Below are 23,146 nucleotides of genomic sequence, written 5' to 3' on the forward strand. Positions count from 1 at the left end.
TACTTCTTTATCAAGACTTCTGTATTCTAAATCATCATCTCTGGCTTGTCTTTTGTTTTTACATACACGATATATCCATTTAATAAGATTATCATCAGTTACTCCTTCAGAATCGGGTTTTAAGATACTAGATTTATTAAATATACTAATTAATATTTTTTCAGGCAATTTTTCTATTTTAGTATTTCTAATATCTTCAGTAAAACCCTCCCTAAATTTTGCAATCATTTTAACATTTTCCTTTATTGGTTTAGACGCGAGTTCAGCACGAATTTGTCCAATACCTTCAAGTATTTCTTCGCCGACGGGCGGAGGTTGAGCTGCAACTATATCCGTTGGAAGATCTCGTAAAATCTTTTTTGTTTGTTTGGTTCTTCTAGCAATTTTTTCAGTCTGCTCAGCGGTTTGTTTTAGCGCTGGAAGAATACCCTTTTCATCTCCCAATAAAGCTCTTTCAGTGATCGCCGCAGCTTTTTCAGTAGCTGTTGTAACGGGTTTAAATAATTCTTCTGCACCTGTCGCAAATTCAACTTGTGCTTGTTGCCGCGCTTGTAATTTTTGTCTTACACGTTCTCGTACAGGAAGAAATTTTTTTATTGCTTCTAGTCGCTCTCGAGCTAGTCTAGCGGAATGTGCTTCTCCAATGTTGGCCATTATTGTTAACTTGAATTTTTAATTTACAGCAGCAGAAACGGCGACAACAGGCAAACTCTGCCAGGGACTTTCACAGAGCAGCAGAGGGGGCTAAACATCCCCGAGTGTTTTCGCAGCATAGACCCTTGTACGAGAAATAGTTGTAAAGTAGATATTTTCACAATATAACCCTTCCAAGTCAGCAGAGAAAGCCCATTCTGTGTTGTTTTTCTGACTTGAAAGGTTTATTTTGTGAAAATAATATCTCTATATAAAATGTCCTCGATAGAAGGCTCTGTTAAGCGAAATATTTTGTGGGATTCGCCCCCTCTGCTGCTTATGTAGAACCCAACGTGGTCATAAAACGTAAAGGCAATTGAAATTCAAAGTACCTTTTCCGAACTTTTTCAAGACGGAAACAGAGATTTGAAAACAACAACAACAACAACAACAAAAGAAAAGAAAAAGGACTCAAAGACAAATTTATTCGATGTAAGATATTTCGGATATTAAGCGATTTTAAATCTTCTTATATCGACCATAAAATTTATACCTGTTTCTTTTCAATGTGCGCTGTTGCAGCAGGTGATTATGCAATCAGTAATTTTTGTAGTCAAAAAAATTGAAATTGGGTGATATGCATTTCTTGTCACGCACGAAGCAAAGCGTTTTTTGGGAGAGATAAACAACAACAAACATCGCCGGCTTTCAACCATGGAGACCAAGCACAGGATGATATATAGCTCGTAACTCAGGGATTGATTCCATATTTTTTAGGTGGTTTATGTGGTTAGCAGGGAAATTGTGATCGGTGTCATTCGATCTATACCGACCTCCATTTAAGCGATTTATCAACAGCTCTGAATATTGAAAAACTACAATATTAATGAACTCGAACTAATGTCAGGACAGTTAACGTAGCTGTTGGAAAAGCCAGCTTCGGAAACATCTAAATTTAGATAAATACCGGTTATACAACAGTAATTAAACGACGGAAGTTTTATTGCAACGCATTCTCAACTACTTAGACGACTTTCCAAAACCAAAAGAACTTGAATCATCGTGTATTAAGGTTATGATAACCGTCGTAATTTTTTTTTAGAAAAGAGAGTTTAATCTTGCAAGTGAAACCGTGAAATTTAGAGAATTTAATACATTGTTTCCATTTTTCTGATTCGGAGAAAACCGACAGTTCATCTTCTCAGTAAAATGGGTTTTGGAGACAAGTCCTTGCTGTGCAAAATAGTGTTCGTCTTGTTGATCTTGTGTTTCATCATAGACTTGATTGGGTTCGCCATTCCATACTGGTACTCGTACAAATTCGAAGGTTTAAATTATTATGGCGGTCTCTGGGATAAATGCGGAGAAGGCCGAGGTTGCAAGATATGCAATTCCATCGGAGAAGACGATATATCTATAGGTAAGGCCAGTCATAATTTACCATCGATATAATGTGTGGATGATGATGCTGACAACGACAATGAAAAGCTTGGTGGTGGAGATGACGATGACAGTGGTGCTGATGTCCACACGAACTGCTTCTAATGGACCACATATTATCACATTATGTAAAATAATTACGTCGACATGGAAGAGTGACGACGTCAATAACAACGATTACTAACTAAGCATTATTAATGGGACCACGTTTTGCGCCAACCCAGCCCTTTAGAAGTACCTATTGTATGTGATTGTTTGATTAAAAGATATAGGCATTTCAAACGGACATATATGGATATTGCATGACGCTCATAGCTTAAAATCAGTATTGCATTCTTTAAAATTACTATGGAATATCCCATTTAACAATGTTGATATGCATTTTTTCTCATTAATAATAATAATAATAATAATAATAATAATAATAATAATAATAATAAAAATAATAATAATAATATTTTCTACAAGTCGTCATGTCATGGAAAGAGGCTGATAATTATGCGATTTTTTTCACTAAAATATACAAGATAAGATGCAATATGAAACCTAATGTTATACAGCCAATTATATTCAGATCATAATAAGATTCCAAAATATTGATCACAAACAATAAAGCTCACTGTCTTCAAGTAGGTAAATATAGCAGGAAGTGAAACATTTCTAACACTAAACATACACTATTTTCTCTACATATTCTCTGTATACTAATGTCTTTTTATTTTATCAAGAACAATATATTTTTGGCATTTTTATATTCCAATGGCTCTACAGAACTTTAACTAGTGAAGGAGGTGTTCTTTCCCCATTCTTATTTAATATGCATAGAGATAAACTAAATCGTAAGCCGGGTTAGTGTGAAATTGGGATACATTCGATAGCAAATGTGTTATTTATTAACAGTTTAAGTTTTGCTATGAAATGCTATTGATATGTCCATCTATAGCAGGCTTCAGAAAATTATTAAAGATATGTGAACACTACGCATTTGCGAATAGTATCATCGATGATACAAAAAAAAAATAGGTATGCATGGTCTTTCGGTTACCTTTATCATATCACAATTTCCACATTATTACATATGTCAAACAGTTATATCTACTTGGTCAAACAGGTATACGTGCTTTAGTCAAACAGTTATATGTACTTTAGTCAAACAGTTATATGTACTTTAGTCAAACAGGTATACTTACTTTAGTCAAACAGGAATACTTACTTTAGTCACACAGGTATACGTACTTTAGTTAAACAGGTATATATATTTTAGTCAAACAGGTATACGTACTTCAGTCAAACAGTTATATGTCTTTCGGTTACCTTTATCATATCACAATTTCCACATTATTACATATGTCAAACAGTTATATCTACTTGGTCAAACAGGTATACGTGCTTTAGTCAAACAGGTATACTTACTTTAGTCAAACAGGTATACTTACTTTAGTCAAACAGGAATACTTACTTTAGTCACACAGGTATACGTACTTTAGTCAACCAGGCATACGTACTTTAGTCACACAGGTATACGTACTTTAGTTACACTTTAAAATCCAATCGTTCAGATGATCAAAATCTAATGAGACATTACATAGTTTGTGTACTCAAGCACACATACTTTTACTTAAATCAGAAATTGTTCTTTGAATATCAAAATTAGATTGTTCAAGTCTTATTTCTGCACAGTGTAATATACTCATTTGTGGACAAACTTTAGTGACTGTATGAAAATAAAACTAGTTATTGGTTATAATAGTAGTCCTCGTTTTCTTTTAAGCTTTCTAAGATGGAACAGTGTATCCAACATGTTTTTAAACTATAAAGTATTCAGTTTTGAAGAAGTTATGAGAAAGTTTGTGTTTTCAAGTGATGACATGAATATCTAATAGTAAGGGATCTTTCTTGAAATCTCCGTGGAACTATCACACCCGTTTTAATGCTCGAATTATAGATAGTTGGAACAAATTGCTCTTTGAAGGGGTGGGAGTGGGGTGGGCTTGTGGCCTAGTGCTCACCGTTACGGATAACTGTCACTTCACCTCTGTCTGCGTGGGTTAGAGTCTCGGATTCGGCCAATGTGGGTATGTGAGAAAGCTTGCCAGTAGCTTCTCGTGGGTCGGTGGTTCATTTTTCGGGGTTTCCCGGGTTCCTTCTCCACCATTTATACTGGCCACCATGTATAGCCTATATTGTGCTGAAAAAATGTCGTTAAACCCTACAACAACAACAACAACTCTTTAAATGTCTTACATAATTTCAATTCTTACAATGCCTGGCAGAGTCCGTTGTAATAGATGTGACCGTATATTTGTACATAAGATATAATTGATGTTTTATGTTTAAAATACATTTATTTTATATTTACATTTGAATTTAGATATATGGACTACACTATATATATATATATATATATATATATATATATATATATATATATATATATATATATATATATATATATATATAAACAACATAAGTTTTATTAGGGTTTCCAGCATCCGCAACGGGTTGAAATAGGCTAGTTGAAACATAGTGGATTTAAAGGCCTAATTCCTGTAGAAACAGCCATGTAAAGTTCTGCAAACGCAACGCTTTTTGTGTTTTATTTGATTGTCTTGTCTCTGTTTTGTACTTGCCTTTGAAAAAGACTCATTAAGAGTCGAAAGCGGCAGGCTTGTTAGATACTAGTTTTGCACTGTTCGTTGTCAGTTTATTGCATATATATATATATATATATATATATATATATATATATATATATATATATATATATATATATATATATATATATTATTGTTATTAATTCTATTTACCTCGATTTCTGTCTTAGGAATCCGAAAAGTCTGTGAAATGAGATGAAAATTAACCATTACGTCGACATGCGAGTGTGTCTTATACACACGAGTCAACATAACCCCGATTTTGCAACATCACTTTTGGTGATGTGTGCTTAATCGTGATGGTATATGGACGGGTGTGTCCAGACAAGGCTATGGGTGCCGTTGACACCTGGGTTCGAATTTCCGCTGAGTACGATATAACATTCTCTAACGTGTATGATGCACACACACACACACACACACACAGATCACACACACACACACATATATATATATATATATATATATATATATATATATATATATATATATATATATATATATATATATATATATATATATATATATATATATATATATATGGTTGACATTGTAAAGTTATTCATTTACATTCAAGTTTAAATTTGCTATTGATATTAGTCAGTCAATTCTGTTCCCGTTACAGGCATAAACTGGAGCCGTGGGTTCCGTGCTGTACGGGCATTCTCTATCCTCTCCTGGCTGTTTTTCTTGGCTGCTTTGGTTCTTGTGATCATCTTCATGTGGTTTTTGTCCAACAAAGTTCTGTACCTTGGAGCTGTCTGCCTGAGCTTCGCTGGAGGTAATTCAAGGTGTATATATATATATATATATATATATATATATATATATATATATATATATATATATATATAATCTTTATTTATAGAGAGACAGAGTTTTTTGCAAAGTGATAACTCGATTTGAATGTGAAATAGTTATACTGTATAAAAACATAATTTGTAATAAGATTACATTTTATATTCCTTCGTTCTTTTGCTCTTTCTTTCTGTCTGTCTGTCTGTCTAGCTATAGACTAAGCCTTTCTTTCGTTGTCGTCAGTCGTACTAATTCTGTGAGTAGAAGATTGTCCCTCAAAGACAACTTGGAACTTGGAAGTCAAATTCAAAAGTCAATTTTTGTCCTTGTCCTTTGACATTAACCAATCATTTTATACGATTATATTTACAGAGACAGTAATCTAACTGTAAACAAAGATAACATTGCCAAAGCATGTATGAGTTATTGCGGAGCGCAGCATGATATCAGGCGTATGAGGTCCTTATTCAGTCATGCAGTAGAATTATAACTAAGCGTAGAGAATCCCAAATACGTTACTGTTCACCGAGTGGGAAGATGTTTCATAATGGCAATCGATATTTTAGCAAAGACTGACACCCATTATGCACTTTGGAAACAATAGGACGTTTTAAATTAGTGCATAGTGTTATACGCATTTCCTATTTTTTCCCCACTGACTTGCAGGTATCACGGTACCAATTGTTTTTCCATATACCTCAATGCTAATGTTTTGTGAAATAAATATACTTTCTGTCCTACTTGGGCATGCATGTCACACACTGTCATATAGAACAATGCTAGATTGTCAATTTGACAATGACATAACCAGGTACTCCATTGCATTTAAGAGAGATAACTCTACTGGAACTAGACAGGGGTAAGAGTTATCTAGTCACAACAAGCACATTTTCAACCATGTGTACCATATTTTAAAAAAATCATAAAAAATACAAAATATGATCTAGATAGAAATTAACACAAACTCGCATGTTGCCAAGAGGCTCAACATTTTTTTAAGCCAAACAGAAAGTACAACTCTTACATAATGCACCAATCACAGCTAGTGTTGTTCTTTAATTATGAATACAATGTTCCATGCACCTTAAGCTCCGCCCACCTGGACTTGCGCAATTGGTACCGTTATACCTGCAGTAGGCGGCTGAATAATTTTGAATGTATTTATGAAGTGTAGATTCATTTTATGCTTGGCAAGTAATGTAAAACCATGACATTATATATAGAACATTACAAAAGTTCTTCTTTCCAAAATAAGAACCAACAATATAGATAAAATAAATTTGGTTATGAAGTACTTAATAGCGACACGAATATTACTCAGTCGATTTTTTCGGTCTCAGTAGTGTTTTATTTATAACAATATTTTCAGCTTTCTGTGCCATGATAGCGTTTGCAGTGTATGCTGATGAATCGACCTTCTTTTGGAAGTTCTACAGTGCTTCCATCGCCTTGACCATTATAGCCTTTATTCTGGGGCTGATAATTGGAATCCTCGGTATCCTAGACTACCTCGGTTCCACCGGTGGGAAAGTAGGAGCATGGTGAAATAGCGGGTGCAACGATCAGTGAATAATTCTTAGAGAGGATTTCTCAGAAGCCAAGTGCAACATCTGAGCCTATCGCATAAAGTTCCTGATCATCTAGCGAATGAAAAGTTTTGTTTCTTCTCTTGTAGTTGGTTTTGGAAGTTCTATAGAGCTGAAACATTCAGAGAGATTGTACATGTCTCTCTTGTCTTAGTTTTCTTTAACTATTTTATTTTCCTACAAGTTACATCGACACACTAAGTTCAGACTTTACACGCTTAGTTTAGACTATACACACTTAGTTCAGTCTTTACACACTTAGTTCAGACTGTACACACTTAGTTCAGTCTGTACACACTTTTTATAATAATTGTATTACATCAACATGTAACAGAGCCCATTAACCAAAGTTATGTCAGGACTGATCGAAATGTTGCGTTTTTCAAGAAATTTCGCATTTGGTGTTTTCTGACTTTGATATATCTTTGCTTGCTTGCCACAATTAGTGTCAGTTAACAGTTAATAGTTAGACCAGTGGGTATGGGAATTATGGGAAGTTATTTATGCGTCTGTGAAATTCATGGTGGGGCTGATTTTAAGGGGGTTAATGTTACCTGAAAAGAAACAAAACAAAAACAACTACAAGAAAAGAACAACAGCATTGCTACGTAGCGTGTACTCGTCGTCTGTAAGCGCTCTAGCTGTTAGGATTGCTTTCCTATTTCTAATTAATGAATGCACTGGTTTTACGTGACTGAATATTTTCATTTAGTTATGTTTGTTCATTTCAATAAACCTAATTTGATATTTAGGAAGATATGTGGTTATATTTAATTATTTTGGTCGAATCATTATCATAGACATTACTATGTTGGATAACAATGTAAGCATGTCGCTGTAGGTAACGAAACTTGGTTCGTTTGTTTCATAGTAGGTAGGATATACCGCAAGACTAAAGGTCCGGACCTTGTTCACTAAAACTCTGAGTGACCGAGAGAGAGAGAGAGAGAGAGAGAGAGAGAGAGAGAGTTTTGTATTTTGCAGCAATATTAGGTGACAACGAATGCTTCCAGACTATCCTGCATCGACGAGGAGCAGATGGTGTAACTACAGTATATGGGTATATGGAGATACAAGTGTTCAACCTATCGATTGAGATGTGGTTTCCATCAGAATGTCAGTGTTTTATAATGACTATGTAGTGTGTTGCTTCTAAAGCTGGCTTTACATACTTTTGCTGTTCTTGTGTCAGAATACAACCATACAACAAACTTTTCATATTTTATGTGCAGCTCTATATATTGGTGTATCTATAAAAAACATATTTTCTGACAAATAAAAACTATTTATATCTTTCATGGCTTCCATATCCTGTTATGCGGCTGTAACTTGCACGCGATGTACACATTTGTGCCCCCTCCCATCCCCACCCCAAATAAAAAAGAAATGACACTGTGCGAAAGCCTTTTAGTTAGATGTGCATGCACGTCAGCTTTATGGAGTAAAAACAAAATATAAGTGAAAATAAACTTATTTAGTCGAGTTAAAAGCCAGCTGTAAGGTATGATTTTATTAACGTATTAGCAGAATGTTAATATCACTACTTCAAGTCTAGTACTGAGTAATATATGACTTTGTTTTACCTAAAATATTCCAATAATTTTTTTTTTTAAAAGCATCACTTACGTGCTTAATGAATGGACACCACCACCACCTCTCTCTCTCTCTCTCTCTCTCTTAAAGCATCTCGCATTTGATTTATGTTACTCGAGTAGATATGCGATCGTCTGTTCTCCGGACAACTCCATCTACTGTTACCTAGATATGTATGTTTTCAGAGAAGCTGAATGTTTCACGAGATCTGTCTGTAGCTAGAAATGCCATTCAGTGACTATCCGTACGTACATACATATGTGCATTCTAACTATATCCATTAAGTTGGTAGATCCATATTTATGAGAAACGAGATATTCTCACAAAAGGCGACAACGGGTTATAAAGAAGTCTAGCAGATTATCGCCCGTGGCTTGCAACGATGACAGAGAAAATGTATCCCTTGATCCAACTTGAGAACACATATTAATATGAGGTGAAGCTTCATACACATTTTCAGTATCTATATAAGGCATATTAGAGAGCTATAAAATTTCGCCCAGCAGGAATATAGCTATGAACACACGCCTCAATTTCAAGTACCCCTCCCTCTTTCTCTCATGCACACATCTACGACTTTTACCTTAAGTATGATTGTAAATATGAAGATTTCATATTACAGGCGATTCGGAATATAATTTTCTTAATAAACTTGTAATATGCCCTATTTGTGGTAGAGAGTGCTTACGTAGGCATACGAAATATTTAATATTTTGCAGTTTATGCACGTCTAACAAGACTTCCAGTCGACGGGAAGAATTTCTGTTGTAGAGTAGAAATACACATTAACAGCTTTCTTAGATAATTTTTCATCCAGGATAGAATCAAAGTAGAAATGCATTTAAGAAAGTCGTTGCCCGTGAATTGCATTAGACGGTTATTAAGTAATACATAAGATTTTAATATCTTTTATAACCTGAAATCTTTACCTTCCTGCTTTAAAAGGAAACAGTAGTATAAGGGGACGATTCAGCCTCAATGGGAATTAGCATTACAGACCCCCCCCTCTGGGACGGTTTAGCCTCAATGGAAATTTAACATTAACCACCCTGGGACTGTTTAGCCTCAAGGGAAATTTAACATGGACGAAAAATCGTGGGACTGTTTAGCCTCAAGGGGAATTCAACATGTTTATATGGGAATAAACAGGGTGGGACTCTTTAGCCTCAAGAGGATATGAACAATGGTAAAAAAGTCTTGGGTCACTCTATTTATTTTAAAAAAAAAAAATAAAAAAATCAAAAATAAAAAAAAATGGGGTAGGCAATGGAAAGTCAATCTCTTTTCGAGAAATGTGGGTGGCCCTGAAAAGGGCATTTGGGTTTCTTCTTCTAATTTCTTCTATTTCTCCACCAACTTCTTATTTTCTGTCCTACACTCTTTCTCTTCTTTTCTTTCTTTTCTTCCTTTTTTTCTCTTCTTTCTTCTTCTCCTCCTCTTCTTTCTTCCTCTTCTCATTTTCTTCTTCTTTTTCAATTTTTTCATTCCATTCTCTTATCCTTATCCTTTCCTCTTCATCCTCCTTCTCCTCCTTTATTTCTTTCATCACAGCACTTATCATTTCCTTTACTTTTCTTAAGTTGTTAATCTCCATCTTCACTCGATGTGGGCTATAAGAATAGTGATCCTCGTTTAACCTCACTAACATTTACTCCATCATACCCAAATTGTCCAGGACGTCTTGCAATGTTTTCATTTTGTCAAGCTGGTTCGAAGCCATCTTCTTTTTTAATTCTTTGTAGAATGGTTTGAACGACGAATACTGTGGGCTCTTATAGTGAAAGCGCGGACGTGATGGAAAACATCCCCCTAAGACATACAATTGATATTACCTAGATCATGATCAAACAACGCGCGGACGTGAAGGAAAACATCCCCTACTTTTCTCATTTCATATCATCTACTGTCCACATACGTGAAGCAGCAATAAACTAACCAAAATCTACCATTCACACAAACCAAGCATCAAAATCAAATCCTATTCAAACCCCGAATCTACTATCCACACACGCAAAACATTAAAACGAAACCCTAATCTAATATTCACACTAACATATGCTAGCCCTTATTAACACACAATCATATACATTAACTTATACACTCACACAATGAAAAAGAGTCAGTGTTTATATTCACACTACTCTACATACACACATTGGCAAATCGATTGTTATTTCTTTTCTAGAGTATTGGGTAGCCCTGAAAAGGGCTGTTTGTTTTTGAACTCCAGTGACACCTGGTTAATCACAGCACCTTCCAGGCCTGGCACCACACTCACGTCTTCTTCCCCAGTCTGCTTTTACTTTTTTTCTTGAAAGCGCAGAGGGAGGATGATTGGCTTCAGCACCCCAATCCTCTGTCTCTGGTATCTTGTAAGCCATCCTCTCTCCTATTTTCTTTTTCTCCTCTTCCATCTGTTTTCTCTCCTCCTCTTCCTTCTTTATTCTTTCCTCTTCTACTATGGCCTCCGCGGCCAGTTCATTTAACAGGCGCCTGACATATTCCAGATGTATCTGGAGTTCAAGAAGTTTGCTTATTCTGGTATTCATTGTCTTGTTAACGAATGAACAAGGTAGCTAGACTGCCCAGCGAGTTTCAATTTATACTGAAAGCGCGGACGTTATGGAAAACATCCCCCTAAAACAAAATTGATCTTACCTAGATCATGACCAAACAACGCGCGGACCTAAAAGAAACACTCACTCACTTTTTTATACTGCCCATTACTAATTTAAAAATTTTTATTAATCACTTCAATATACTATCCACATACGCAAAGCAATCAAACCCCAAATCTACTCTCCCCACACGTCAAAGAGCAAAAAAAAAATATGATCTTAATCTACTATCCACACAAACGTACGTGAGCACTTACAAACACACAATCATATACACAAACACATACACTCACACTATAAAAAAGAGTTAGTGTTTATATTCACACTACTCTACCTACACACATTGGCAAATGGATTGTTATTTCTTTTCTAGAGTATTGGGTAGCCCTGAAAAGGGCTGTTTGTTTTGTTTGCTATGGCAATCTTTTAGTTTCTAAGAATGCGACGTCCTCTGAGGATAGACTTTCTGACGATAGGTCTGCTTCATCGGAAAGAGAAGAAGAACTCTTTGGTGTCGATACGACAATCGACAAAGCGTCTGTCAGGTTCAGGTTGCTGCTGCTGCTGCTGCTGTTGTTGTTGCTGTTGCTGCTGTCTCTGAAGTCTGTACTTCTCTGTCCATCCTTCTTTCTCCCTGTTCACTTTTTCTCTCAAGAGCTCTTCTATCAGGTCTTCAGTGACTTTTAACATTCTCACATTCTCTACCTCTTCTGGCTTCGGTATCAGACTGTGTCTGACCTTATGCAAATTCACGTAGGCTTCGTTTAGCTTAGCTAGTTTGGAGCACATCTTCGTAGGAGGATGAGTCGACAATGGATGGTTAGACTGGAAACTACCCCGGTTCTTAAAGTCAAAGCGCGGACGTGAAGGAAAACTTCCCTCTACGGTTTTCGAGCCGCAACGTTCAATGAGTGTCATGAGAGGGATAGTAAGAAGTTAAAGAGCATGAATCAACATTCTTATAGTCAAACAAAAGACAAAGGCATTTTTTTTTAAAACACAATATTTTTTATTCAAAATCACTTAACACTAACAAACAACTCTAACATTTTTTTAACAATAATCCAACAATATAACATCAAACATTTTATCAATTTACACATTATTTTGGACAGGGTTGGCAACGTTGTGAATGAAATTGTGATTTCCATTGTTGGAAGTCATTAGGCCATTGATGGACACTACGTTTCCTAGCTAGAGACAAAAGGTAAGCATAATGGTCACAAAACCATCGATCTACTTTCACATCGTTCTTGAAGAAGAACGAGGATCAAAATGAGTCACTAAATGTTCTAAGGAATAGCCCAGGCTGCGATGATGCAGAAAATACACACAGTACTGTCCACACACCAAGGAATCTGTGCCGAGTAATTTCACATTATTGAATAAGGTAGTCTGAGCATTTCTTCTCATAAAGTCAATGATATCGTCTTCCAAAGGGGGCAATCCGTACGAATCAAAATATTCCACACATCCTTCTTGAGGAAAGTAGACGGCTACCCAGTGGGTTCCTGGGAGATGACTGTCGTCCGTGTTGATCACATAGGCTTGATGGTCTTGAGGTTTGCGATGAGGGAGTTCATCTTTAGCACAGACGACAGGATTCCAAGAAGCCGTGTACGAACTGTGGTTCAAAAGGTAATAAAGTTCCCAGGTATCCATTGATTTGTGTGTTTTCTTCTTCACAGGTAACAATAAGTCATCAATTCGATCCTGACTTTTTGCTTGAAAATGTCTGACAAATAACCGTTTCTTCGCTTCGTCTCCTCACTCTGATTCAGGAGAACTTCGATACGATGGATCTCTTGAGTGGTTAATGGTGGACAAGAATGTTCACGCAAGTCTTTATACCACTGATGCAACACGACTTCGTCTGAGATGAGACTCCAAGCTTCGTCCAGATACTCATCCAATTTTTCTTCTTGACTCAACATCAGGCATTTATCGTGTTGAATTTGACTGGGATGATCGTTTTGACATCCATAGCAATCTTTCTTGATCAATTCCGTCATTTTTTCGACCAAGTGTTTGGCAAAACAGGAGACTAAATGGGCTTCTTGTTCTGGCCATCTTGACTTCATCATAACTTCATCGTCTTTGTCTTGGGATTCTCCTTCCACGGTCTCCTTACATTCCATCTCCAAAGTTTCTCCACTAGGTAAAGAGGGATAACAGTCTTCCATGGCTTCTAATAGTCTAGAATGACTTCCCTCAAACTGTTGATTTCTATGGTATTGTCAAATTCTGCATACAGGATGACGTTCACTGTGTTCCCTGCATCCAGTGGACTCGTAAACTGAATTTCCACACGAATTTGGCCGGATTTTATAGGGTGGAAATGTCCCTCGTCGCTGCCTTGGTCTGGAGTGAAATTGAAAGCCACAAAGGATAGCCTCCTGCATAATCCTCGTACGTAATACCGTGACTGATGTTGGTTCCTAACTGTCCGGTGGCTTCGTACAGCGACAAGTACGATCTCAAATAATTCCTGTCACCAAAGTTAGGCTCAAAGGGTCGGGTACACAAGGTCTTTCCATCGCGACTGACTTCAATCTTGGACACATTGTAATGATGAAAGTTGAAAGGATTTTCATGGTAGGCTCCGTTGAAGGCTGAATTCTTGACGATACCAACAATCAAACGCTTGGGTAACTGTCCTTGGAACAGATGATCTTCGATCATGGCTCGCTGTCCAGCAGGAATGGTGAAGGTTTTCACTTCCACGCGACGTATCGGATACTTGGCGGTCGTTCTGCTCAACGTCTGACTGACGTCGTTTCCCACTTTAGGTAACACTTCCACACGACGCACGTAGAGTCTGGCTTCTTGGATGATGGTTTTGTAAGTGGAACCATCAGCAGCCATCAAATGGAAAGCGGCACTGCTGCGATTCAGTCTCAAACGGACATCCACTCCGTTCAGCAAATACTTTTCTTGTAACCACATGTCTAGATGCAAGCGATCCATCAGTTCTAAACTACGACTTAGATGAATTTTCGTTCGTCGTTCTACAAATCCCGTTGTATTTGAAGCATCCCCAGCAAGTGTAAGGCCGTTGAACTTAGTCGCTTTGTCAGGTTTCCATACCACGCAAGCATCCAGATGAGTGTTCTTGGCTTCTTTTCCGTACGTCAAGAGATTTTCCAGGTACGCTTGGTAAGGGTAAGTATCCATGCTGCTGCTGACCAGTTTGTTATTCAAGTACAAGTCCACTTCGCTAAACAAGGAATGCATGAAATTGTTGACGGGAGCTACTGCATCATCATTATCTAGGTTAGCGTTGGGTGGTTCGATCACTTTCACTTTCAAGTATAGGTAACTGCTATTCAGATCGATGTAATCTTCGGGCTGTCCTTTGATTTCAAACTCGATGGGAGCGGAATCGGTCAATGAGGAGACGGGATGAAATTCCACCCACTGGGATTCTTGCATCGTCATCATGGTGGGGGGCATGGCAAACAGATCCAGTTCCGACTTGGAACAAGCGCAAGATTCTCGGTGCATCATTTTGTTCTGTGTCTCAATAATCGAAAACGTCTAAGTCTCGAACGGTTCTTCTTTTCTTTGCCTTTCTCGCTTTAGAAGTGTGAAGTCTGCTGAAAGGGTGTTTTCTTCGTCGTCTCTTTCTGCCTTGTCCTTGCTGAATGCCTGACTCGGTAGCGTGCAGGGCATTTATAGCTGTTTCTCGGCGGCCCAAAAGGTCTTTACCCGTTTGCAGCAAGACATTTTTACCTGCCCTCATGAAGGCTTCTTTAGGGTTTTGTTTGTCGATGATGACATTTTGGAGAAATTCTTTGCCTTGCGTCAGTGCCGCATCTTTCAAGGCGTGCAATCCGCGTGTCACCATCGGTTTCAACACAGGGGCCACCGAACGAAAGGCCGATTTTAACATATCTCCTAAACCGTGTCCTCGCTGTCGAGCAACCCCTTGGTACACTGGATACATGACTTACAAGTCGTGAGAGAACCGTTTTCGAAAATGGAGTTTCACCGTGACTTTTCCTTTGGTGAATGGAATATTTTGTCCCAAATCTCCTTTTATAGCAATGTTGACCGTGTCCAAATATGACTTGCTGACAGGCAAATAGTGAGGATGTACAAATTCGCGGTGGACGTGATAAGTGTTTCCACCTTCCTCGTCAGCGTTCGTGGCAGAATCCACTTTGAAAGGAATGACACGCAGTACCGGCACAGAGGTGTGTCCCACCACGTTGTACTCCACCACATCGGAATACACGAACATCAAATTCAGTCCTTGGTTCAGTTCTACCGGGGCACGAAATAACTTGCTAAAAGACTCGTTGTCGTAAGTGATTGGTAATACCTTTTTCTTGAGCATGGCCATTCTCATGTCCATGTCTCCGCCCAACATGTCAAACAATTCAGGACAAAATAAAATGGACAGGATTTTACTCCCGTCAAATTTCATCAAGAAGCGACGAGCTGCTTTGTGGCATTCCATGGTGACACTTTTTTTGACATTTTCCAAAGCTTTAAGAAACACGACATTAAACCTGGAGGCTATGGTGCTGACCAAATGTTGACCACTAAAATAATAGCCTGGAGGAATGAACAAGTGATAGGTGGTGTACTTTTGATATTTTGTGCTAGGGGTTTTCTTGTCATATTTGCCATAGGTATCCAAGTACTGTTGCAATGGTTCGTCATGAACTTCCACATCAAAAACATTTTGATTGGGAAGGACATTGAGGACTTGGGTTGGGTGAATGATTTCTACTAAAGCCACTTCCCAATGGGCTTCGTGATCTAATGGGATGGCCTGAAGTAATTTGGGCGTGTAACAGCACAACGTGTTGTTGGGAAACACCTCCATGGAACTGTCACTGGGTAAGGTTAAGTAAAATTGGTTTTGGTGACTCATAATTCCAGAGTTCTGTGGCTGTCCGAGGGGTTACTGGACGTCAGAGGCGTGTCTCCGCCTAAAATGGGGTTGTTGTTGTTGTTATTGGAGTGGTGACTGGCACTGGCACTGGACACAAGGTTCCCGTGGTTCCCGTTGGAAGAGAATTTCAGGGAGGGATTGGGAAGCAGGTAACCGATGCAACTGCTCAATAAAATGGTCCACAATTGTTTGTCTCCTTGTTGCAAACTCAAATTGGCAATGGCTGCCCCGATGACACAATACACCACGAAGATTTGGCAGAAAAAGACGATTTGCGTTTTAGGCACACGTTCTCCGCACCACACCCACAAGGGTTGTTTTTGCAAATCTTGTAGAGAAGAACTGGGTGAAGGATTGGTAGCCGTAGTAGCTGCGTCTGTGTGAAAGGTCATGATGGTCACTTCTTTTTATAGTCGATGACTTGCGAAGCGTCGATCCAAGAATCAAAACTGGGTGGATATCCTTTCCAACGTACTTTGACTTCTTTGACACGTCGTTTGCCTACTTTACGGGTTCTGCGTTCGAGAATGCTTTCCTGTTGTAACTGGGACATCTCGCTCAAATTGGGATTGGGAGGTAAATGCGGGGTGCGTTGTTCTTGCCAACGATGGTATTCCATCCATCGTTTGTAAGGCACTAAAGCTAGTTTTCGTCCTTCCATGGAGTTGTCAGGGGTCGATTCTGAGATCTTGGGACTTCCGAGGGCCTTTTTATCTTGCTCCCACCAGTCCTCCCAACATGGTTCCCAAGACTCCTTTCAGTAAGGGGCTTAACAAGAGGGGTAAAATGCCTCCACGTTGGACCAACATCTTCTTCTTTTGACGAATGGGAATTTTCTTTTGAACCATTTGGCGAAGAACGTGACGATGTTTGCCGAAGCATTGTTTCTGGTGTTTGGACAAAGGGATCGTGCGTTTCAAGACGTTCAAACAACATTCGCACACGGTATCGATGACCTCTTTGGAGGCTGATTGAATGAGTTTTTTTCGTAGAGGTGGAGAAGCTTTGGACAGGACAGATAACATGTCCCCATGTTTGACTAAACGAGGAGGCAGTCCTTTTCTTTTCTTTCCTTGGGGTTGTTTAGAAGAGGGATGTTTTCTGAAGGGTGACATCTTTGAGTCTTCAGGAGCACCAAAAACACTGATACCCCGACTTGGTCACAGGCCTTTTTTATACTGGAACGCGTCGCCACTGATTGTCTTTACGTCGTATCAGTTTGAGGACAGGCATGACACGTCGTGCAGGGGTACGCAACGGACTAAATCGAGCCAGTTCTTGCTTGGACAAATCCAATAAACTTTGTAACATGCCCGATCTTTCTTGGACTTTGATTTTGGGAGAAGGTACTTTGTGAGCAGCAGCCACTGCCACTAAATTGGAGGGTCCTGCCACTGGGGAAGTTCTTGGGGTCATCAACGGAGAAGTTCTTGGTGTGATAAACGTCTCCAAGTACTCTTCAGTTCTTGGTGTCATCAACGGAGAAGTGGATGAACGTGAGGTCGTGGTTTGCGAGTGTATGGTTGCGTCCTGGCCGAAGAAGTGCCTCTCTTGCGACTAGTTTTCTTCTGTGGACTTTTCTTTTTCTGGGGACTTTTTCTCTGTTTCTTTTCTGGGGGCTTCTTTTCTTTTTCCGGGGTGGTGTCTGGTAAGAGGAGGGTCCCGCCACTGGAGAAGTTCTCCTTGGGGACCTGGTCTTTTTCTTCTTCTTGGGGCTTCGTTTGACTTTTTTCTTGGGGAGAAGTTTGGGGGGATTAGGATCCCATCTTAAGAGAGAGCGAATGATGACCCCTCCTAGACTACCGCTCCCTCCAGGTTTCAAAATGATTTGTTTTTTGGTTTGAGTGTCGATGCGGGGATCGGCCAGTTGGGTCAAAGCGACTTTGTTTCGATCAAAAAAGCGTTTGGTTTGATGAGGAATCTGAATGATCCCTTGGAGCAATTGACGTGCCGTCACCGTGAACCATCGTAAGACTTCTTTGAGACTAGCTTCTAAGACACGAGCTCGTATTTGTGGATTTTTTTCTCGACTGATGCCATACAAGGCACGAATCAGTTTGACGGGAAGATGCGACTGAAGGGACGTCATGCTGACGTTGTGTGAGACAGACGAAAAGGGTCTGAGGTTTTTATAGATTTTTTTGTGGAGTGAAATTAAGTCGAAGACGGAGACGTGTACAGGATAGGCCCTCCGTCTTGGCACCAGTGGTGAAACAAGTGGGTACGAAATCGCAAATCCTCGGGGGTCGTAGGTTTCAAATCGACGAGTAAATAGGCGTGTGGCGTTTGAGTGGCATCGTCGTACGCCTGAGTCAGCCAAGGCGTTCCTAACTGTTTGGCTAAGACTTGCACTTGCGATTTATCTCGAGGGCTTTTAAACAAGACCACGTAATGCGCATTGAGACTAATGGTTCGATGGGCTTTACTTTGTTGAAACAAATTTTGGGTGATGTAAACGACACTGGCATTACGGTGATGCCCTTTGCGCGTGAACCACAGTTTAATTTCTTCTTCGTCTTCTCCTAACATGTCGTCAAAAATGACCAAATGGGTTTGACGGGAGTCAGAGACGATGCCGTCGTCTTCTTTAGGAATGCCTTCCACAAACACGATGGAATCGCCTTGACTTTCTCGCAAGAGGCTGTACGCCGATTGCCACTCTTCTTAACACCACACGATCCGCTGAGGTGGCCGATCGATCAAATGATGTTTATGTTCGATCAAACGTTTGACGAATTCGGTTTTGCCTGAACCGCTAGGTCCAGCAATGAGCATGTTATAGGGATGGCGAAGATACAAAGCCTCCCAGCTGACACGATCTAAGTGTTCGTCGATGACTTTGACAGTGGAGGAAGGGGGAGCAGAGACAGCAGAGGTAGCCATAGTGTTAAGATTGTCGCTTGTGACACGAAAACAAACAAGACAAGAGTTTATATACTTTTTTTCAGAACACGTTTATTCAATGTTTTAAACATGAATACGAAAGACAAAAATACATAAAAGCCAAAGGCTTAAGTACAAGGATAAAAGGCACATGATAACCATTAACGTGGAATAAAAACAAGAGTATGTACAACATGTTTTGGGTAAAGTTCTGACCAGTTCTATAGGGGGTAAGGTCACACAAGTGTCCTCCCAAAAGGGTCTTTCAGGCCTGTCCACGACAGTCCCGTCCTGGGTGACGGGTTCTTCTGGCACCGTCACTAACACAGGTTGAAAAGTAACTTTTTTCCTTGAACAACTCTCGTGCATACTGGGCCACTTCTTGGGTCCAAGCCTCAAAATCCCATTCTTTCCAGGCACGGACATCTGTCCAATGGGGGTGTAAGTCACAAGCTACACACACATCGTCATACACGTCTTGGGTAGCTAAAAGTTGACGAATCTTTTTTTCCCGTAGAGGTCGAGAAGTATCCAGATGAAACCGCAAGGCTTTGAGCAAAAGGAGTCTTTCGTGACCATTTAAGGCCATGGGGGTGTGGTAAGTACTGATCGTAAAGAGTCCACAAGGAATTGGCTGGTAAACGAAATCCTAGAAAACAAGTCACTAAGACACACACCACTTGTCGACCCAAATTGAACGGATACAGTTCTTGTAATAATCGATGGTAATGATCCACGGTTTGAATATGGTCATTGAGTTCCTTCCATGGAATCTGTTGGATTACATGCGATAAAAGTCGTGGCATGGCAACCTATTTTTATAGTCTCTTTGTTTCGGAAACAATACACCTACTTTCTAGACGGAGATCTTCGTTCTCCAGTGGGGAATTTAAATGTTGCATACTGTAACCGAAACGTCAGACTTCGTTTAGAAGTTTCCTCTTCCGCTAAGTAGATTCCACGTAAAATATGTCGGTAATCCTTTACCTTGTCTTCCTCATTGTTTTTCTAGGTGAATCTCGAAGTAACCAAAATGATCAACACGTGGATCATCGGGCCCCTGGAAGTATTGAGCAAGGTCTGACCACTGAAACAATTTCTGACGAATCAGTTCTCTTATACCATTCAGGTACCAGTGGTTAAAGATCTGGTGACGTAACGGATGCAACTGTTCTTTACGTTTGGCTTGTATTTTGACCAGCTCTCGGTAAATGCGTTCTCTCAACTCCACAGGCAAAGCACGAATGTTCTCTTGTAAAGTATCCATGCATAGGTCATGATAAATCCTCTTTTGTCTGACACAAGACATGTACTGTTTGCACAGACATGGTTTTAATTCATTGTCGAATCTAAATCGTTTAAACACTAATCTACACGTTACAATTCGTTCAGAAGTTTCCTCTTTCACCAAGTCGACATTGCGTAAAAGATGTTGGTAATTCGTTAACTCTTCCTCTGGAATTGGATCCAGTACGTTTACAATGTAGTAGATAGAATTATCCATACCAAACCATTCCTTTTTAAAACCAGGGGGTCGTTGATCAATGTCTGTCCAATGGAACACTTTCAACTCAATCAGTCCTTGTATAGCATTCAGGTACCAGTGGTTCAAACACCGGTGACGTAACGGATGCAACTGTTCTTTACGTTTCACTTGTATTTTCACCAGCTCTCGGTAAATCCTTTCTCTCAACTCCACAGGCAAAGCACGAATGTTCTCTTGTAAAGTATCCATGAATAGGTCAGTCCGTACAATTCACAATCTTCTCCTAGAGCAAAAGTAATCCACATAGTGAGTAATTTCTGACCACTGACATTCAGGGTAACGTTCAAGAATGTCACTGATCTCTTTTGATGTAAACGGTCTAAAGCGATATAATAGGATGAATGCACCCTTGACCCAGAGAAATGTAACACACTGGTGGACTTTTTTCACTTTCCTCTTGTGAATTTCTCGGCACAAAAGTTCTACAGTCACCTATTGAGATTTCACTCTGGCAATTCCCTGCCAAACTTCCTTGTAAATCTTCTCTTGCAGTTTTTTAGGTAATGATTCAAAATCGTTTTTGAAATGAAGTTTAAATACTGGTCTCGGTGATGTCCAACATTTGACTCCTAGCCAAACTGGTTTCTTCTTCGTCAACGACATGGTAAGTTACTTTAATGTCTCGGTCCCACTAAGGGTAAGTAATGACAATTCGGCGACCATCGAGCATGTTCTAGGTAGGCCGAATCTTGTGGTTCCCAGTGGTGAAGTGACACACCGCAACTGAAGCACTTGACTTTATCCCCTTCGCCCAAGTAGAAAAATCCGGCTCTGGCTAATTCTTCGAGGTTGGTCCTCCCAGATACTTAGGCCATTTTCCTTTGAATGATTGAATACGATTTTCAAAGTCGCAGTATTCCGACAAACGCACAGGAAACGAATATTCGTCTTTCACAGGTTCGTTTCGATGAGTGTTGGGTGACATGGACAGGAGTTTGCTCAGGGCTGGATGACATCCGTAGGGGAGAAGACGTGAAGGTGAACATCCACCTTTAAAACGAAACCCAGTAAAGTGTCCAAGAGGACAAGCGGCATCGCTTTCGCATCCCTCAGGTTTGACACGCACAGCATCACTTTCCATGATAGGGGCAGTGAGAACAAAGTTCCCATGATGCTTTACGGCATCGCTAAGGTCAGAGCGTACAGCATCGTTCCCATCGCAAGGCTCACAATCGCATTCCATTTCAGAAGTCCCACACTTGAATTGTGCCTGTCTGAACTTGTGGTGTGTTTCTCTGAAAGTATTCATCTTGTTCGCTTGGTCTTGGTAGTCACAATGAACTATCGATCTTGCCTAGGGTTCCTTTTTATATACAGACCAATATCAACGTGTCCATACGGTAAGGTAAAATGATTGGGTAGTCGCACTCGCTTATGGTACACGATTTGATACACTTTTTCCAAGGGTCGTCTGACGATGTGGTGAGTGGGTAAACGTACAATCTTGCTGGGTTGATAGGTGATCACTTGAAAGTGTTCATCTTCTCTAGACTGCAAAGCTTCTTTCAATACCCCAAAGTTGACCATACGACTGGTACGATAATTCAGAGTCAATCCTTTCACTTTACACGTCGTGTGCACTTCTTGTTTGTCCCGGTATTCGTAACCGTAATTTTTAGGACCACCACTGGCGAAACTTAGAATTTTGTCGTCGGGATGCTCGTCTGTCCAGGCTCCTAAACGGTCTCCTTCGATGTCAGGGTGATGTTGACTCGGGTGATGGATGTAAATGCAGCTGTCCGTGTCAAAGTACAGGACGCGTTCTCCTAACAGTTCTAAAGCTTCGTACAATTTTAAGCGAGCATGAGCTGTCACGTAAGCCGCAATGATGACATTTCCAAAAGGGTCGTCTTGTACAAAGTCCAGATCTTCTTCGTAATTGACCAAGATCAAATCCTCGCGAACGACGTCCACGTGTTTCATGTATTTGGTTTTGTCGTGAATCATCTGGAAGTAGCGGGAAGGTTCTGTCAAATACTCCGTCTTGGGTAAACACGGTCGTTGTGCCATTTTACCCCACAAGCAATTTAACATCACTTTGGCAAACGATCGCCTGCCTTCGTTTTTCTCGATGTGATCTAAAGGGATGCCTTCTTGTTCATAGTATTTCTCTTTGAATGTCTTTTCGTCTTCGGGAGTGTAACACCAGGACGGATAACCACTGGCTTCTTGCTTCAGTTTCAAAAAGGCATCCACGTAGTCGGCGAAAATGCCTTTCTGCGTGGGGTCACCCATGTGGTATTGTTGTGTCTTGGGAAAGTGACAAATTTCGTACACTTCTAAAAGTTGGTATCCCATGTCCAGAGCTTTGAACAATTCTACGCTGACCCAGGTTCCCGTCAAGGCCCGTTCTTCCTGGGTGTGCTGACAAGGTTGGTCTTGGTTGCACATTTCGGCACAAGTACGGCACAAAGGAAACATCAGTTTGCCTTGGCAATGGTGAGGTAACACGGGATGGTACAAGTCCGTGGGAGGCAAAACTTTGCACTTGA

The 23,146-nt window shown here is 39.7% G+C and overlaps 1 protein-coding gene across 1 annotated transcript; it reads left to right on the top strand.

The window, feature by feature from the left end:
- Positions 1-1,460: 1,460 nt before the first annotated feature.
- LOC149791347 (uncharacterized) lies at positions 1,461-7,258 on the top strand. Its single transcript, XM_089971338.1, has 3 exons — positions 1,461-2,053; positions 5,353-5,508; positions 6,895-7,258. Exons 1-3 carry the CDS (start codon positions 1,843-1,845, stop codon positions 7,068-7,070), a joined length of 543 nt encoding a protein of 180 aa, XP_089827464.1. The 5' UTR covers positions 1,461-1,842; the 3' UTR covers positions 7,071-7,258.
- The last annotated feature ends 15,888 nt before the right edge of the window (positions 7,259-23,146 follow it).

Source organism: Sinohyriopsis cumingii, chromosome 9, assembly GCF_028554795.1.
Source record: "Sinohyriopsis cumingii isolate HCF-2022 chromosome 9, ASM2855479v2, whole genome shotgun sequence".
NCBI lineage: Eukaryota > Metazoa > Mollusca > Bivalvia > Unionida > Unionidae > Sinohyriopsis > Sinohyriopsis cumingii.

Bases quoted from the DNA above. Each gene is read 5' to 3' on its own strand.
- LOC149791347 (XM_089971338.1), top strand. From the start codon at position 1,843: ATGGGTTTTGGAGACAAGTCCTTGCTGTGCAAAATAGTGTTCGTCTTG. The intron at 2,054-5,352 runs GTAAGGCCAGTC...TTCCCGTTACAG, and splicing joins AGAAGACGATATATCTATAG to GCATAAACTGGAGCCGTGGG. The intron at 5,509-6,894 runs GTAATTCAAGGT...CAATATTTTCAG, and splicing joins CTGCCTGAGCTTCGCTGGAG to CTTTCTGTGCCATGATAGCG.